An 18,788-nucleotide genomic window follows, 5' to 3' on the forward strand; every position below is an offset into this window, starting at 1 on the left:
AACTGGAACAACCCTCCCAGCAAATAATCTTGATGTGGCCGTGACTTCGCGCCGAGCTCTTAACTTGTTAACAACCGATTAGCCACACAAACGCACCTGAACGTGTTTTATATTATTATTCTACAGAACAAACAGCCCGTCCTTGAATATTCCAGCAGCCAGTGTTCTGGGCACTTTCAAATTAACTCAAACAGCGAAACGCTTCTCTCTTTTTAAATAAGTTAAACCATTCTAAAGTTATATAGAACGAGCTCGACGCTATTATTTTAACAAACATCTAGCATTTGTAGCTTTTTTGTCTGGACTTTTATTATTTTTTTTTTTGTTTACCTTTTTATTACTTTTTATACACTTAACGTAAAAACCCAGTCTTCGTTTGCTTCTTCATTTCAATAATTGCTTTGTAAGCTAAAACAAAATCTTTATTCTTTTCTATTTAAATTCTTTGTTTCCCATCAAAAAATCTTTTCCATTATCTTGTAGAGGGTATTATAATTTTGTCATGAAATGTGTAACGCTTACAAAGAGACGACTTCATAAAGTGTATATCCTATATAGTCTAGATCCTCTATAGTCTAGATCGGCATCAACAGCTGACTTGATAAAGCCATGTATGGCTGTCCTTCCGTCCGTCTGTCTGTTACGATGCGATCTAATCACTCAGTTTTAAGAGTCTGTCCTTTTGTTGCCGGATCGGACTATATCTATATCATATAGCTGCCATAGGAACGATCGGTCGTAAAGTAATTTCATGTATGTAAACCTTTTTATAAGCTCATGAATCTCATTATATCTGGCAGTATATGGGTGGGATTCTGTCTTTAATTCTTGGATCTTTTAGATATTTCTCTCTCTATCTCTCTCTCTCTCTCTCTCTCTCTTTCTCTCTCTCTCTCTAGCTTACCAGACAGAGTAGCTCCTGCGTACGCCTAGGTCTGTTTTTCCCATTTGGATTCAATCTGTAAAACCTTTCAAATAACAGCTAAAAACATTAAAAGGCGTTGCAGTTAATTTTCAAATATCACAACAATTGTTTATTCATTTTGAGTTGTTTTCTTAAATAGTTTTTAGAAATATATATACACAATATACAATACATTCCGTCTGAGGAAACCTAGATGCTATGTCTAAAAATACTTTGCAACAATATGTGAAAATAGCGCTTAAGTCGTTTCATATGGCAAGGAGCGGCATCCTCTAGGAGTGCCACGCAAGGACGACGCCCAGCAGGAGTGCCAGACTCCAGCTGAATGTCGCCGCCGTGTTTGCTGCCGCCTCCGTCTCCAGCGCGGGCAGACGGGCGGCGACCACCAGCTGGTGCTCGTCCAGCGCTGGTCGATAGCTCCAGTCGATGGCGTTCGTCTTGCAGATGTTGGCGAAGACGCGCGCCGAAATCTTGGGCGTGCGTGTGCGATTCGGCGCACTGAAGTCCACATGATAGAGGCCGAACTTTTCCGTGTAGCCCGCCTTCCACTCGTAGCTGTCCATCAGGCTCCAGGCAATGTAGCCGCTGACATTGGCGCCATCCTCGATGGCATCCAGCACGGCGGACAAATAGAGATTGTAGTAGTCGACACGGGCGTAGTCCTCCAAGCCGCCACGATCGCTGACCCCGTTCTCCGTGACAATGATCTCGGGTCCGTTGTACTCGCGATGTATCCACATGAGCAGATTGTACATGCCCTTGGGATAGACCTGCAAGCAGAGGGGAGATGTGTGTGTGTGTGAGTTAAGCATCATGGGAAATCTGTTTGGGGTTCATTCAACCCAAAAGGGGCGCAACCCTCGAGCCAAACGCTCGAGCTCGAGTCACCCCCATTTTAATCTTGGCTAAGTAGTTGATGGCCACCCTCTGACTGCAACACCTTGTCATTATTCATTCATTCACGGCACAAATTAAATTGTGGAAAGCATCTTGTGGCTTGCCCCACCCCCAATTATGGCGTCCAGCCCATTCGAGTATTAGCTCATCCCAGCTGATTAGCGAGTCCGCCCCCGGACAACCATCTGCTGGCCACTTAATTGCGGCTTGTATTATTTATAGAAAGCGCAGGTGACTTACCTTGAGCCAGAAAGATCCCGAACCGGGCCAGTCCACGCCAGCTTGACTCTCGACGACGCCCATGTCGTGATTGAACGACGGTACGGGAAACTTGCCGGTGTTGTTGTGACCGTTCGGAGTCACCAGGTTGCTGGTGTACGAGTTGATGCCGAAGAAATCGGAGGTGCCGCGAATGCGGTGGATCTCCTCGTTGGTGAATTCGGGCAGACGGGAACGGGCACCGAAACCCTGCTGCTTGCTGAGATTGCGAATGCGCTCGATCATGATCTTGGGATAGTTGCCGTGCTTGGAGAAGATCGGGTGTGCAAACCAGCCCACGTAGAACTGCATGGCCCGCTCCGAGGCCTCGCGATCCTCGGCAGAGTCCGGATTCCTCGGCTCCGGCCACGATGTGTCCAACGTAATGCCAATGCGACCGGCCTGACGCGGCTGGAAATGATCGCGATACATGTGCACCACTTCCGCATGGGCCTTGAGCAGATTGTGGCCGCACAGGTAGGCGGGTATGCCCGGGAAGTTGTACGAGGGCGCCATGTAGTCGACGCCATAGCCGTGCTCGCACACATGCCACGGCTCGTTGATGGTGGTCCACAACTTGACGCGATCGCCGTACATCTCGAGCACCAGGCGCGCATAGTCCTTGAACAGCGGTATTATCTCCGGATTGGTCCAGCCGCCCAGCTCCTGCAGCCGCTGCGGCAGCTCCCAATGATAGATGGTCACCATGGGCGTGATATTGTATCTCAACAGTTCATCAATCAGATTGCTGTAGTACTTGATGCCCGCGGTGCTCACATGGTTCATGTAGCCGCCGGGCATGATCCGGGGCCATGACAGCGAGAATCGATACGTGGTGACATGCAGCTCGCGCACCATCTCCACGTCGCGTCGCCACTGCAATGGAACAGAAGAAACGCAACAATTCTAGATAAGAATTCCAAATACAAGCATTCGACCAAGTCGCAGTCGGCTTTAGCTGGCCAAGAATGTCAGGTATTTTCCGAAAAACCAGTTGGCGACACATGCAAACCACGACATGGTCACGGGTTTTGTTTGTTTATTTTTATATACTTTTAATTTATTTTCTATATGGCTAATTTTGTGCTTTGCATTGAGACAACAATTCGACACGCTAGAAGTTGGCCTGGGGCTCCAACACTGCGTTGGCAGCGACATGGGGGCGTCGCCCCTTTCAGCTGGCCGGGCTTGGATTCATTTGTTAGCCGACAATGACCACCAAACGCAACGAGACACCTGCTTTAAAACTGGCATTAGTTGACAGATTGTGCCACGCCATTGTGAGCTCCGCCAACATAACATATATCACGCAATCATGTCTTGTGCTAAATCGATTTATCAACAATTAAATATTAGTTAGTCGAGCTAAAATATGATCCATAATGCTGTCGATGACATTGTCTATGGAAATTAATTGGGCTTGCATTGTTGCTTTTCGCATCTCATTTATGAAATGATCTCAAGACCAGGCTCCTTTCGAGCTTTGTTAGACTCCAAGAACAAATTTGAAGAACTCTGCTCAAAAGTTCTTTTTAAGATTTGGAAATGTGTTTTGAAACAACTCAACTTTGAAATTTACATGTTTTTTTTTATCTTTAGTATCTTATCGAACTTCTTGAACGACAGTTTCCATGAACTATTTAGGTAGCTTATTACCAATGTTGTTCGTATAGGGCATAGTTGGGAATTTTTAAACTAAATTTCAATTTCCGACTCTCTGAAACACAAGCCTGAGATTTGAACCAGAAAACTGCTGTTACTGTTTGCTAAGATGTCTTGAATAGTTATATAGTTCATTAGAAACCAATTCATAAACCAATTGAAGTGTTTAATCTTCAAGACAGCGCAATGATACAGGCAATTAGCGTGAACTTATCAATGGAAGCATGACAATTAGTGGCCATTAGTCAGAGTTTTTAAATATGATTCGACTGGGCTCAAACGCGCAGCTGACAAAGTTAATTCAAGTGCAGGCCACCAAGCGAGACGTTTACAAAATTTGCATAGTTCTCTCTGTAGTATATATTGCACATAAATCTGAATCGGTGACCCACCTGAACAGACACCTGTGCTGCTGCTGTGCTGACAATGACTAAATTGTCGAACAGGGTTTTATTTTCAGCTCTGATTAATTGAGTGTATGCGTTTAATTAATGGCTGGGCTTGCGGCCGAGGAAAGTTAAGTGTCGGCCGAGGGCCGCAAGGAAACTCGCATTCCATCTAAATAATTCCAGTTCGATTACCTCAACGTGTGCTGGAGTAGTGTAACCCTTGACCCGTGATGCGATTTGCCCGGTTATACAATTCAGTTTTATGTTCCACGGAACTGTTGCCTTACCTGATGATAGCTATCCGCTGTGATATCGCCGTTGGATTGATCGACTATCTTCTCGGGACTCTTGTGTGTCATATAATCCCAAATGGACTCGCCCTTGTCGTCCGCATTCCAGCCGCCCTCAATTTGATAAGAGGACGAGCCGACGCCCCACAGAAAATCATTCGGAAAATGACGCGCATTGCTCGTTGGACTGCCAAGGGTGCTGTTGAATTAAAACAAGATCAAGGAAAAATTTACATAAATATAAAATTTAGTATTTAATGTGAGGTTCAAGATGGGGCGATCTTTGGCAATGAGCTGTTAAATGTTAAACTGGCATTTGGTGCTAATTGTTCATATCAGAAACCAGCCATGCGCATTGTCATTCCAAATTTGTTGCTTACAATTCAAAACAAGTCGAAATCTTACAGTCGCGCCTAACCGACTACACATTACGCATTCGTGTACATTTTGAGAACAATTTTAAGAGAAATATATATACATTCGATTCCTAAAAGAACTTAATTACTATAGATTACCCGACTTGCCAAACCTTATCGTACCCAAGGTTAGACAATAGTTTATATACCAACTTTTAAGTCCCTAGCCACCAATATACTCTCTCAGCTTTGTGAACAGAGTATAATAATTAATGTGTGGACAAGTTTTCATTTTTGAAATTTATATAATTTAAATGCAATTATGATTTGAGAGATGTTGTGGATAACAGCATATTTTAGCACGTAAGCTTGAGGCTAAGATCTCAGTGCAAATCCCCAAGATCAAGGCGCACTTGGACATAATCCCAACAAGTGTGGACAACTGGTGTGGTCCAGTTAATAAACTTACGCGGCGGCTGCAAAACGACTGCTCTGCTCCAGCGCCAGGGAGAGAAGCGCGATCTTCAAAAGCATTTGCCACATGGTAATTGATGTATATATTTATATAAGATATTTTTCTAAATATTGTCACTATTTTTGTCACTTTAAGTCCTTGCACTCTCGACACTTAATCCTGCGGCGACACTTTGCACAACTTCGGCAACTTCAGCGATTTGAATCGTTGACTTCTTTTTAGTTGGCAGTTTTCGCGCGTTTTGTGTGCGATTTTTGTACGTCTGTTCGCGAGTGTCTTGAGCTCGAACGCGAAACGCTTACAAATGACTGCGGCTGCTTTTATATCCTAGCATTTTAAAGCGTTGCGATCGCTCAATGAGAACCCCACAGATAAAAAAAACGCCGAGCGTCAAAACTCACCTCCGAACGGGTTGTGCTCAGCGGCGACAGGTGTGCTGGCTGCTGTGTGTATAGGTGTGTGTTGTTGTTGCTAGTGTTATTGTTATTGTTTTTAGTCGAGTTTAATTTTGCCGGTCGTAGTACGGCGCCTTGGGATGAGCGAGAAATCCCCGTTATGACGCTCCACGCAACGGGCGTTACGTTTCCATAGGAATTATTTAAATTTGTCATCATCTGGTTTTTTCATGATTTTCGCATGCCGTCGCTTAAAGGGAATTATATATAAATATAATAATAAATTAGTTTATATTTAATGCATTATTAATTTAGATAGAGTGCTAGATTTTCAAACCCGATTTGAATATGGAATAGCCAAAGCGAACCTAATGCTATTCTAACAAACGTTGCACAAGTTTTCACGTGTTCTTAATTTTAAGTTGAAATAATATTTTTATTTTTTATCTCATTCAAGGCATACGAAAACAGATTTCTGTTTAAACAAGTGCAGACACCTACAAGTTGGCGTGATAACAAAGATATGGAGCATGCGTGTGAGCGAGAAAACATGCTGGAAAACAATTCAATCAACATATTTCCTTCAGTCCGAGATAGCGGAGTATTCGTGAGTATTCTTATCTCGTTTAAAAGAACAAAACAAACCGAACCATTCAATAAAAGTAAACTGCCTATTAATCATCCGTCCTGAAGCTGCAAAACACTGCCAAAACAAAGAACCCGTCCAGCTGGGCTTACCCCAAATTAGCTCAAGTCGAAGCGAATGTTCATTCGCAACTATATTTCTTTTGTTTTTGCTGTTACTAAAAATAACGCATTTTGTGGCGTTTTTATGTTCGCAATTTGTTAAAGTATTTAATATGTTAAGCTTGGCTTTTTATTGTGGTCGCTTTTACCCACTTTATCCAGTTGCCCGACAAAAAGTGCAATCATATTTCAAGCCGAAAATTGATTTCAATTCAAAATCTTCCTCTTGGTGGCAAAACGTATGTTTAAGCATGTGAATAATTTAAAATTTCTCCGATTTGCATAGAATTTGAATATTCATTTTAAATCTGTTGTAATGATTAATGATAATTTAGCCTAGCCAAGTCTTCAGTGATACTATCAAACGCATCTAACCGGTTTCGTTATGCGAATAACCATTTGCTTAATTGGCGACAGACGTTTGTCTTTTTTAAGCACGTGAAGGCGAATCAGAGTGGACGCTGACTTAAATGAGTCACGATTGGTAAAAAATCCACAGAGCGTAGAACTTGAGGCAGTTAGTTATGTACACGCATCAACGCGGTTAAGACGTCAACTGTGGCAAAGGGAAATAAAAATCCCCTGCAGTTTTGCATATGGACTCATTTCGAATGTATTTCCGTTAATAAATTGGTTAATTAAGGTAGATGTTACTCTATAAATAAAATTTGTAAACATTTCTTCTACTAAACCGCAAGTAAGGTGTGCCTTTCCCTTTGTTCTGTTTCTTATTCGAATTTGCGCGCTACAATCGCTTACCATGTACAATATATCGATATGCCAATCAAAATATCGATGACAGTGCTGTTCTTTAATATATCGACAAAGGCATCGATGCTTTGCATTGCAAAAACGTAAACAACTGGCAACACGTGCGCGGCTTTTACAAATTTTTGTGTTTTAAAAATGGAATTATTTACAGTAAATCGGTAATTGGAACACACAATTTATTGTATGCATTGATTAATATATATTTTCGGTGCCCAAAGCTATACCGAGGATCAAAGTAAAGGCACAAAAGACACTGGCGAAGCCACAAGCGAGGATGCAATTTTACAGAAGCTGCTGCAGAAAGCAGAAAAACGCAAAAGGAAACACAAAAGCAGCGATTCAACAATAACAAAACCAGAGACAGTGCCTGCTGCTGAGCAGCCAGCAAAAGATGAAGCAGCACCTAAGAAACCAGATGCTGAAGCAGAGCCAAAGGCAGATCAACCAGCTGAACCCACAGAAACTGAGGTTTCCAATGATTTCCAAGTGCTTGGCGCAGATGCGTCGGCGGCCAAGCGACAAAAAGTGGAAATGGTTTTGCCTGCTTGGCTGGCGCATCCAACGATCATCGAAGGAGGTAGCCTGGACCCAGACAGTCCCACTGCCGAGACGGACGTGGCATCCATCAAACAGCTGCCCTACCTGGATAAGCAAACATGCAGTGTGCTCAAGCAAATGAAGATCAAGCGACTGTTTCCTGTCCAAACCGCCGTTATACCCTGGATACTGGAGGCGGAGGCCAAGCCGGAGCCATTTCGGCCGCGGGATATCTGCGTATCGGCACCCACGGGCAGCGGCAAGACATTGGCCTTTGCCATACCCATTGTTCAGCTGTTGGCCAAGCGCGTACAGTGCAAAGTGCGCGCTTTGGTGGTGCTCCCAGTTGCTGAGTTGGCGCTACAGGTGTATAAGGTGTTTAACGCACTGTGCAGCAAGACAGAGCTGGAGGTGTGCCTGCTCTCCAAGCAGCATCGCCTAGAGGATGAGCAGGAGAAGCTGCTGGAGCAATATAAAGGTGTCTACTACTCTAAGGTGGACATTGTAGTGACTACGCCAGGTAAGCATTTATCTTTGCCAAATGATTGTCTCCCTAATGCTTATTTGATACCTTCAGGTCGTCTAGTGGATCATTTGCATGCCACCAAAGGCTTCTGCCTGAAGTCGCTGCAGTTTCTGGTCATCGACGAGGCGGATCGCATAATGGACGCTGTCTTCCAGAACTGGCTCTATCACTTGGACACGCATGTGCGTACGACAACGGATCAGCTGCTGACGGGCGTGCAGGCGCCACTCTGCTATCAGGAGCTGCTCAACAGCTATGGCAAGCAGCCGCACAAGCTGCTCTTCTCGGCCACACTCTCGCAAGATCCCGAAAAGCTGCAGAATTTGCGTCTGTTTCAGCCCAAACTGTTTACCACAGTGCTGACAATGCCAGTTCTACAGCCAGGCCCAGGCAACGCCGAGTTGCCCGAACAGGACGTAGAGCAGAGCAGTCAATTTATTGGAAAGTACACCACGCCGGCGGAATTGACGGAGCAGTACTGCCTGACGGAAATGCGCCTAAAGCCGCTCACATTGTACGCCATGGTGCTACTAAATGGCTGGAAGCGGTTCCTGTGCTTTACCAACAGCGCCGACACAGCCAACCGTCTGGCCTTTGTGCTGCAGCAATTATTCGGGGGGTCGCCCACCAGGGTGGAAGAGCTCTCCGCGAAAATGTCAGCGGCAATGCGCGCCCAACGTCTTACAGAATTCGCGCGTGGCAGCATTCATGGCCTGATCTGCTCTGATGCGCTGGCGCGCGGCATTGATGTGCCAAATGTGGATATTGTGGTGTCCTACGAGGCGCCACGCCACATCAAAACATACATACATCGCGTGGGCCGTACGGCGCGCGCTGGCCACAAAGGCACAGCCATAACTCTGCTCACGGACAAGGATCAGGCGCAATTCAAAAAAATGCTCTACGAGGTGGGCAAATCGATGGGCGAGGAGATAACCGTCTCGCCGGACATTGAAGCGGAGCATGCGAACATTTATAAGAGTGCTCTGGATAAGCTGCGCCTGCGTCAAGAGAATCAGAAGTCCGAGAAAAAGCTGCAGAAGCTGCGCCTGACACGCAAATCGATGGTGCACAAGAATTCTGATAAACCGTTGACGCTCATGGAGAAGCTGCAACTCAAGGCGGGCGCCCAAGCTCTGCCCGACGCGAAGCCTCAAAGGGAGCATAAAGAAGCCAAGCCAAAGCCCGAAAAGCGCGCCAAGCATAAACGCGAACCTATCAAACAGTAAACGGGACTTGGGTAAATACTGACAATGTTCAATATATGTAGCTAAAAGTAAAAATATATAGAAATATATTATGTATGCGCGTAATTGTTTTTTGTCTTATCACTAGCAAGGCCAAGTGATTCCCCCACGGGTACATCACCGAGAGCATAAAAGAAATATGTCCCAGCATTGTTGAATTTTGTATACTCTTTTTAAAGCGAGGCTTAGATTTCCCTTCGATGTTCAAACTGTGCTCAATGCAGAATCATTTTAATAAGTGCTTAAAATTGCACTGTATCGAGTATTGAGAAGCAGAAACTCCTTTTATTCAGCGCAAGACTTAATAGATAAGATATTTATTATATCCCTTCTGATAAAATCTTAAGGCTTATAATAATTGTTACGAAACCGATTAAACAAATGAGCATACCCCAACCATCTAGTGGCAACTGCCCCGCCTTATCGGGCTATTTAAACAGCTCGTTTGGCTGAGTAAATCTCAAAAGTAAAACGGCAAGCGATGAACACAGCAGCATTCAGGTTTCTGGCGATTGCAGCGCTTTGCGCCTTTGGTAATTAATCAACTAAACAGACAACTTATAGAACCTGGCAATAATCATCCCAATCTTTAACACAGCGCTGCCCGCAACGACGCAAGCTTTGACCATTGAACCCCGCAGCAGTTGGGGTGCTGCGAGTGCCCGGTCTCCCTCACGTGTGAACGGCGCTGTGGAATATGTGATCATCCACCACTCGGATAATCCCAATGGGTGCACCACGTCGCAGCAGTGCCAGCGCCTGATTAAGAACATACAGTCGGATCACAAGGGCAGACGGAGTTTCAGCGACATTGGCTACAATTTCATTGTAGCTGGCGATGGCAAGGTGTACGAGGGTCGCGGCTTTGGACTGCAGGGCTCCCATGCGCCCGGCTACAATCGCAAGAGCATTGGCATCGTATTTCTGGGCAACTTTGAGAGCAGCGCGCCCTCGGCACAGATGCTGCAGAACGCCAAGGATTTGATTGAACTGGCCAAACAGGGTGGCCACCTAAAGAACGACTACACTCTGCTGGGCCATCGACAGACCAAGGCAACCGCCTGCCCCGGCACGGCGCTCTACAACGAGATCAAGACCTGGCCGCACTGGAAACAGATTTAAAACTTTATGTGAATTTCGATAGAATATATATGTATATATATATATAACTAGGCATATATATATACATATTCTGCGGAATTTTCAACGAAACAAAAGTGAAATTTACGCTTTGAAAACCATATTTCTTGGCTTAAAAATAAATGCTGACTTTTAATACCTATACAAATCAAGACTATCGATCGGTATTAAAAAAAGTAACAATATTATTCCAAATCAAATTATACTAGACAAAAACTCTGATCTTACCTCTTGAGTTTTGCATAGGTTGTATACCAAATCGATCAGTAAAAGTCTTAAGTGATATATTATAACAAAATGGAACTTTTTTAAGTCGAGAGATAACAAACTATTCGAACCGACTTTATTTGCAAATATTCCGATTTTTGTCAGTTTTAGGAAAAATATATAATTCAATTATGTTTCTTTTGAATTTCTTGCACCTATTGACCTGAAATTGTTTATATTTGATGAGATAGTGTGACAAAATAATTTGTATATACAGCGACCCCAGAAGAAGCGTCTTGCGTCAACGAGCCAAGCTCAAGCAATGCAAATCAGCTGCCCTTGAGCTGCACACTCGGTTCCAGCGCTCAAATGGGCACGCTTCATAAAAGGCAAACCCTCCAAAACGGGCAGCTGCATTTGAAAATCAAATGCAGCGAAACAGGCGATTGACAGTGTATATAACTAGCTGGGCAGGCGACAAAATTGAACAGTGACCAGCTAGCCAGCGGCACATTCGCATTCTCTCTCAGACACAACCAACATGAAGCTGGTAAGCGTTACAAAAAATGTTCATTTAGTGTAACTAACTAACTCGTTTGCAGCTCATCATCAGTTGCCTGCTGCTGGCCTGCGGACTGAGCCGGGCCAGCGTTATACCTGCCAGCACGGGAGTAGCCGCCATTCAAGGGCCCGCCCTGATACCTGTGGCTGGGAGCCATCAGTTTGTGGCCCGCAACTACAATGGCTTCTATGTGCCGACGACGGCTGCAGCTTGGCCAGCTTGGACGCCTTATCCCAACACCTACTACAAATACAGTGGAGGTTATCCCACCTACAGCTATCCTAGCTTCAGCTATCCTTATGGCTACTATCCCAGCTATAACTATGGCTATGGCTATAAGAGTGTCTGGTAAGCCATAATTATGGGAAGGTACAAACATATTTGATCATGCAATTATTTTTATGTGATAATTGACAACTTTACCAAATCACAACCAAATCAAGCTCATAAAGCATTATTTGCTGAACAAAATATACAGATATTTTAATAAAACACTAAATATTTAGATTTCTGAAAACTTTCTAATATTTAGGTTATTTCTGTTAAAGTCAACATATTTATTATTTTTTGGAATATTTCTTCCAAATAATATCAGATTTTTTAATTATATACCATTTTGGACTCGTGAGGATATGAACTAACGAAAGGCATTCTTATCTTAATTTTCAGTGAATTTGATCCCAACTAACAGTTAGCATTCAAACAAATTAAAAATCAAAGGGCAAAAAAATTTGTTGACCAAAAATCGATTAATTTGTAAAATCATCCTTTTTTGATGATTTTTTTGGAATATATCGGCCAAATAATGCCCGATTTGGGAGTTTTATATTATTTTGGACTCGCAAGAATCAGTACTATCGATTGGCATCAAAAAAAGAAAAATGTAAATTTTGACCCAAATTGGCAACTGATAGTAGGGATCCGTACGAGTTCAAAAAGGTATAACATTCCAAAATCAGACGATATTTATCCGAGATATTCGAAAAAAATGATCAAAAAAGTTTTGATTTTCGAACCGACCCCGATTTTGAGAAAAAACGTGATGTAACCCCTTGCTTATTTTTCCAAAAAACTTTCAAACAAGTTTTGATTTTCGAACCGACCCAGATTTTGAGTAAAAACGTTATGTAACCCCTTGCTGTTTTGGTCGATTTTGGTCAAAATTTAGATTTTCAATTTTTGAACTCCAATCGATAGTATTGATCCTTACGAGTCAAAAATGGTATATCATTCCAAAATCGGACGTTATTTGGCCGAGATATTCAATAAAATCATCAGAAAAGGTTGACTTTACAAACGAATCGATTTTTGGTCAACAACTTTTTTTAAGCCATCGATTTTTGATTTGTTTGAATGCAAATTGAAAGTAGGGATCCTTACGAATTGAAAAAGGTATAACATTCTAAAATCAGACGATATTTACCCGAGATATTCGAAAAAAATGATCAAAAAAGTTTTGATTTTCGAACCGACCCCGATTTTAAGAAAAAACGTGATGTAACCCCTTGCTTATTTTTCGATTTGGGTCAAAATTTAGATTTTTCTTTTTTTGATGCCAATCGATAGTACTGATTCTTACGAGTCCAAAATAATGTAAAACTCCGAAATCGGGCATTATTTGGCCGATATATTCCAAAAAAATCATCATTAAAACGACATAACTCCGCGGGAGATATGACGTTCCAAAACGACATAACTCCCGCGGAGTTATGTCGTTTTAATCTGCTTAAGTACCAGGCGAGCAGAAATGCCCAGAAGGTCGATGAGCGCTGTAAGGCAGCTGTTAAACAATAGCTGCAGCTGCAGCTAATGTGAAAGGGCTCCTAAAAGAAATAACATTCCAAAATCAGACGATATTTACCCGAGATATTCCAAAAAAACCTTCAAGAAAGTTTTGATTTTCGAACCGACCCCGATTTTGAGAAAAAACGTGATGTAACCCCTTGCTGTTTTGGTCGATTTTGGTCAAAATTTAGATTTTCAATTTTTGAACGCCAATCGATAGTATTAATCCTTACGAGTCAAAAATGGTATATCATTCCAAAATCGGACGTTATTTGGCCGAGATATTCAATAAAATCATCAGAAAAGGTTGACTTTACAAACGAATCGATTTTTGGTCAACAACTTTTTTTAAGCCATCAATTTTTGATTTGTTTGAATGCAAATTGAAAGTAGGGATCCTTACGAATTGAAAAAGGTATAACATTCTAAAATCAGACGATATTTACCCGAGATATTCCAAAAAAAAACTTTCAAACAAGTTTTGATTTTCGAACCGACCCAGATTTTGAGTAAAAACGTTATGTAACCCCTTGCTGTTTTGGTCGATTTTGGTCAAAATTTAGATTTTCAATTTTTGAACTCCAATCGATAGTATTGCTCCTTACGAGTCAAAAATGGTATATCATTCCAAAATCGGACGTTATTTGGCCGAGATATTCAATAAAATCATCAGAAAAGGTTGACTTTACAAACGAATCGATTTTTGGTCAACAACTTTTTTTAAGCCATCAATTTTTGATTTGTTTGAATGCAAATTGAAAGTAGGGATCCTTACGAATTGAAAAAGGTATAACATTCTAAAATCAGACGATATTTACCCGAGATATTCGAAAAAAATGATCAAAAAAGTTTAGATTTTCGAACCGACCCCGATTTTAAGAAAAAACGTGATGTAACCCCTTGCTTATTTTTCGATTTGGGTCAAAATTTAGATTTTTCTTTTTTTGATGCCAATCGATAGTACTGATTCTTACGAGTCCAAAATAATGTAAAACTCCGAAATCGGGCATTATTTGGCCGAGATATTCCAAAAAATCATCAAAAAAGGCAAACTCTACAAACTAATTGATTTTTGGTCAACAACTTTTTTTAGCCCTTGATTTTTAATTTGTTTGAATGCCAACTGATAGTAGGGATCCGTACGAGCTCAAAAAGGTATAACATTCCAAAATCAGACGATATTTACCCGAGATATTCGAAAAAAATGATCAAAAAAGTTTTGATTTTCGAACCGACCCCGATTTTAAGAAAAAACGTGATGTAACCCCTTGCTTATTTTTCCAAAAAACTTTCAAACAAGTTTTGATTTTCGAACCGACCCAGATTTTGAGTAAAAACGTTATGTAACCCCTTGCTGTTTTGGTCGATTTTGGTCAAAATTTAGATTTTCAATTTTTGAACTCCAATCGATAGTATTGATCCTTACGAGTCAAAAATGGTATATCATTCCAAAATCGGACGTTATTTGGCCGAGATATTCAATAAAATCATCAGAAAAGGTTGACTTTACAAACGAATCGATTTTTGGTCAACAACTTTTTTTAAGCCATCGATTTTTGATTTGTTTGAATGCAAATTGAAAGTAGGGATCCTTACGAATTGAAAAAGGTATAACATTCTAAAATCAGACGATATTTACCCGAGATATTCGAAAAAAATGATCAAAAAAGTTTTGATTTTCGAACCGACCCCGATTTTAAGAAAAAACGTGATGTAACCCCTTGCTTATTTTTCGATTTGGGTCAAAATTTAGATTTTTCTTTTTTTGATGCCAATCGATAGTACTGATTCTTACGAGTCCAAAATAATGTAAAACTCCGAAATCGGGCATTATTTGGCCGATATATTCCAAAAAAATCATCATTAAAAAGACATAACTCCGCGGGAGATATGACGTTCCAAAACGACATAACTCCCGCGGAGTTATGTCGTTTTAATCTGCTTAAGTACCAGGCGAGCAGAAATGCCCAGAAGGTCGATGAGCGCTGTAAGGCAGCTGTTAAACAATAGCTGCAGCTGCAGCTAATGTGAAAGGGCTCCTAAAAGAAATAACATTCCAAAATCAGACGATATTTACCCGAGATATTCCAAAAAAACTTTCAAACAAGTTTTTTTTTCGAACCGACCCAGATTTTGAGTAAAAACGTTATGTAACCCCTGGCTGTTTTGGTCGATTTTGGTCAAAATTTAGATTTTCAACTTTTGAACGCCAATCGATAGTGTTGATCCTTACGAGTCAAAAATGGTATATCATTCCAAAATCGGACGTTATTTGGCCGAGATATTCAATAAAATCAATAAAATCATCAGAAAAGGTTGACTTTACAAACGAATCGATTTTTGGTCAACAACTTTTTTTAAGCCATCGATTTTTGATTTGTTTGAATGCAAATTGAAAGTAGGGATCCTTACGAATTGAAAAAGGTATAACATTCTAAAATCAGACGATATTTACCCGAGATATTCGAAAAAAATGATCAAAAAAGTTTTGATTTTCGAACCGACCTAGATTTTGAGAAAAAACGTGATGTAACCCCTTGCTTATTTTTCGATTTGGGTCAAAATTTACATTTTTCTTTTTTTTGATGCCAATCGATAGTACTGATTCTTACGAGTCCAAAATAATGTAAAACTCCGAAATCGGGCATTATTTGGCCGAGATATTCCAAAAAATCATCAAAAAAGGCAAACTCTACAAACTAATTGATTTTTGGTCAACAACTTTAGCCCTTTGATTTTTAATTTGTTTGAATGCCAACTGATAGTAGGGATCCGTACGAGTTCAAAAAGGTATAACATTCCAAAATCAGACGATATTTACCCGAGATATTCGAAAAAAATGATCAAAAAAGTTTTGATTTTCGAACCGACCCCGATTTTAAGAAAAAACGTGATGTAACCCCTTGCTTATTTTTCGATTTGGGTCAAAATTTAGATTTTTCTTTTTTTGATGCCAATCGATAGTACTGATTCTTACGAGTCCAAAATAATGTAAAACTCCGAAATCGGGCATTATTTGGCCGAGATATTCCAAAAAATCATCAAAAAAGGCAAACTCTACAAACTAATTGATTTTTGGTCAACAACTTTAGCCCTTTGATTTTTAATTTGTTTGAATGCCAACTGATAGTAGGGATCCGTACGAGTTCAAAAAGGTATAACATTCCAAAATCAGACGATATTTACCCGAGATATTCGAAAAAAATGATCAACAAAGTTTTGATTTTCGAACCGACCCCGATTTTAAGAAAAAACGTGATGTAACCCCTTGCTGTTTTGGTCGATTTTGGTCAAAATTTAGATTTTTAATTTTTGAACGCCAATCGATAGTATTGATCCTTACGAGTCAAAAATGGTATATCATTCCAAAATCGGCTGTTATTTGGCCGAGATATTCAGTAAAATCATCAGAAAAGGTTGACTTTACAAACGAATCGATTTTTGGTCAATTACTTTTTTTAAGCCATCGATTTTTGATTTGTTTGAATGCAAATTGAAAGTAGGGATCCTTACGAATCGAAAAAGGTATAACATACTAAAATCAGACGATATTTACCCGAGATATTCCAAAAAATTGATCAAAAAAGTTTTGATTTTCGAACCGACCCTGATTTTGAGAAAAAACGTGATGTAACCCCTTGCTGTTTTGGTCGATTTTGGTCAAAATTTAGATTTTCAATTTTTGAACGCCAATCGATAGTATTGATCCTTACGAGTCAAAAATGGTATATCATTCCAAAATCGGACGTTATTTGGCCGAGATATTCAATAAAATCAATAAAATCATCAGAAAAGGTTGACTTTACAAACGAATCGATTTTTGGTCAACAACTTTTTTTAAGCCATCGATTTTTTATTTGTTTGAATGCAAATTGAAAGTAGGGATCCTTACGAATTGAAAAAGGTATAACATTCTAAAATCAGACGATATTTACCCGAGATATTCCAAAAAAACTTTCAAAAAAGTTTTGATTTTCGAACCGACCCCGATATTGAGAAAAAACGTGATGTAACCCCTTGCTGTTTTGTTATGTCGTTTTGGAACGTTATATCTCCGCGCGGAGAAATCGACCAAAACAGCAAGGGGTTACATCACGTTTTTTCTCAAAATCAGGGTCGGTTCGAAAATCAAAACTTTTTTGATCAATTTTTTGGAATATCTCGGGTAAATATCGTCTGATTTTAGTATGTTATACCTTTTTCGATTCGTAAGGATCCCTACTTTCAATTTGCATTCAAACAAATCAAAAATCGATGGCTTAAAAAAAGTAATTGACCAAAAATCGATTCGTTTGTAAAGTCAACCTTTTCTGATGATTTTACTGAATATCTCGGCCAAATAACAGCCGATTTTGGAATGATATACCATTTTTGACTCGTAAGGATCAATACTATCGATTGGCGTTCAAAAATTAAAAATCTAAATTTTGACCAAAATCGACCAAAACAGCAAGGGGTTACATCACGTTTTTTCTTAAAATCGGGGTCGGTTCGAAAATCAAAACTTTGTTGATCATTTTTTTCGAATATCTCGGGTAAATATCGTCTGATTTTGGAATGTTATACCTTTTTGAACTCGTACGGATCCCTACTATCAGTTGGCATTCAAACAAATTAAAAATCAAAGGGCTAAAGTTGTTGACCAAAAATCAATTAGTTTGTAGAGTTTGCCTTTTTTGATGATTTTTTGGAATATCTCGGCCAAATAATGCCCGATTTCGGAGTTTTACATTATTTTGGACTCGTAAGAATCAGTACTATCGATTGGCATCAAAAAAAGAAAAATCTAAATTTTGACCCAAATCGAAAAATAAGCAAGGGGTTACATCACGTTTTTTCTTAAAATCGGGGTCGGTTCGAAAATCAAAACTTTTTTGATCATTTTTTTCGAATATCTCGGGTAAATATCGTCTGATTTTGGAATGTTATACCTTTTTGAACTCGTACGGATCCCTACTATCAGTTGGCATTCAAACAAATTAAAAATCAAAGGGCTAAAGTTGTTGACCAAAAATCAATTAGTTTGTAGAGTTTGCCTTTTTTGATGATTTTTTGGAATATTTCGGCCAAATAATGCCCGATTTCGGAGTTTTACATTATTTTGGACTCGTAAGAATCAGTACTATCGATTGGCATCAAAAAAAAGAAAAATGTAAATTTTGACCCAAATCGAAAAATAAGCAAGGGGTTACATCACGTTTTTTCTCAAAATCTAGGTCGGTTCGAAAATCAAAACTTTTTTGATCATTTTTTTCGAATATCTCGGGTAAATATCGTCTGATTTTAGAATGTTATACCTTTTTCAATTCGTAAGGATCCCTACTTTCAATTTGCATTCAAACAAATCAAAAATCGATGGCTTAAAAAAAGTTGTTGACCAAAAATCGATTCGTTTGTAAAGTCAACCTTTTCTGATGATTTTATTGATTTTATTGAATATCTCGGCCAAATAACGTCCGATTTTGGAATGATATACCATTTTTGACTCGTAAGGATCAACACTATCGATTGGCGTTCAAAAGTTGAAAATCTAAATTTTGACCAAAATCGACCAAAACAGCCAGGGGTTACATAACGTTTTTACTCAAAATCTGGGTCGGTTCGAAAAAAAAACTTGTT

General features: G+C 40.2%; 4 protein-coding genes across 5 annotated transcripts; 3 read left to right on the plus strand and 1 right to left on the minus strand.

The window, feature by feature from the left end:
• Positions 1-1,030: 1,030 nt before the first annotated feature.
• LOC115769643 (myrosinase 1) lies at positions 1,031-5,536 on the minus strand. The gene is made up of 4 exons (XM_030714553.1): positions 5,247-5,536; positions 4,419-4,620; positions 2,063-2,956; positions 1,031-1,695 (listed from the first exon to the last, which is right to left on the minus strand). Exons 1-4 carry the CDS (start codon positions 5,318-5,320, stop codon positions 1,198-1,200), a joined length of 1,668 nt encoding a protein of 555 aa, XP_030570413.1. The 5' UTR covers positions 5,321-5,536; the 3' UTR covers positions 1,031-1,197.
• Positions 5,537-5,691: 155 nt separating this feature from the next.
• LOC115769846 (probable ATP-dependent RNA helicase Dbp73D) lies at positions 5,692-9,532 on the plus strand. 2 transcript variants are annotated; one of them, XM_030714822.1, is made up of 4 exons: positions 5,692-5,707; positions 6,105-6,254; positions 7,384-8,222; positions 8,280-9,532. In XM_030714822.1, exons 2-4 carry the CDS (start codon positions 6,178-6,180, stop codon positions 9,455-9,457), a joined length of 2,094 nt encoding a protein of 697 aa, XP_030570682.1. In that variant the 5' UTR covers positions 5,692-5,707; positions 6,105-6,177; the 3' UTR covers positions 9,458-9,532. The 2 variants fall into 2 exon arrangements, with proteins under 2 accessions (XP_030570682.1, XP_030570683.1); XM_030714823.1 differs by lacking the exons at positions 5,692-5,707; positions 6,105-6,254 and adding an exon at positions 7,227-7,323.
• A 418-nt stretch (positions 9,533-9,950) lies between these two features.
• LOC115769644 (peptidoglycan-recognition protein SB1) lies at positions 9,951-10,988 on the plus strand. Its single transcript, XM_030714554.1, has 2 exons — positions 9,951-10,008; positions 10,074-10,988. Exons 1-2 carry the CDS (start codon positions 9,957-9,959, stop codon positions 10,595-10,597), a joined length of 576 nt encoding a protein of 191 aa, XP_030570414.1. The 5' UTR covers positions 9,951-9,956; the 3' UTR covers positions 10,598-10,988.
• A 319-nt stretch (positions 10,989-11,307) lies between these two features.
• Positions 11,308-11,862, plus strand: LOC115769791. Its single transcript, XM_030714758.1, has 2 exons — positions 11,308-11,372; positions 11,425-11,862. Exons 1-2 carry the CDS (start codon positions 11,364-11,366, stop codon positions 11,734-11,736), a joined length of 321 nt encoding a protein of 106 aa, XP_030570618.1. The 5' UTR covers positions 11,308-11,363; the 3' UTR covers positions 11,737-11,862.
• The last annotated feature ends 6,926 nt before the right edge of the window (positions 11,863-18,788 follow it).

Source organism: Drosophila novamexicana, unplaced genomic scaffold (assembly GCF_003285875.2).
Source record: "Drosophila novamexicana strain 15010-1031.04,08,12 unplaced genomic scaffold, DnovRS2.1 tig00004554-arrow-pilon, whole genome shotgun sequence".
NCBI lineage: Eukaryota > Metazoa > Arthropoda > Insecta > Diptera > Drosophilidae > Drosophila > Drosophila novamexicana.

Excerpts from the sequence above, each read along its gene's own strand:
- LOC115769643 (XM_030714553.1), bottom strand. The coding sequence starts at position 5,320 with ATGTGGCAAATGCTTTTGAAGATCGCGCTTCTCTCCCTGGCGCTGGAG. Across the intron at positions 2,957-4,418 it reads CAGCGGATAGCTATCATCAG|TGGCGACGCGACGTGGAGAT; the intron begins GTAAGGCAACAG and ends GTTCCATTGCAG. Across the intron at positions 1,696-2,062 it reads CGGGATCTTTCTGGCTCAAG|GTCTATCCCAAGGGCATGTA; the intron begins GTAAGTCACCTG and ends CTCTGCTTGCAG.
- LOC115769846 (XM_030714822.1), top strand. The coding sequence starts at position 6,178 with ATGCGTGTGAGCGAGAAAACATGCTGGAAAACAATTCAATCAACATAT. Across the intron at positions 6,255-7,383 it reads TCCGAGATAGCGGAGTATTC|CTATACCGAGGATCAAAGTA; the intron begins GTGAGTATTCTT and ends CGGTGCCCAAAG. Across the intron at positions 8,223-8,279 it reads CATTGTAGTGACTACGCCAG|GTCGTCTAGTGGATCATTTG; the intron begins GTAAGCATTTAT and ends TGATACCTTCAG.
- LOC115769644 (XM_030714554.1), top strand. The coding sequence starts at position 9,957 with ATGAACACAGCAGCATTCAGGTTTCTGGCGATTGCAGCGCTTTGCGCC. Across the intron at positions 10,009-10,073 it reads TGCAGCGCTTTGCGCCTTTG|CGCTGCCCGCAACGACGCAA; the intron begins GTAATTAATCAA and ends TCTTTAACACAG.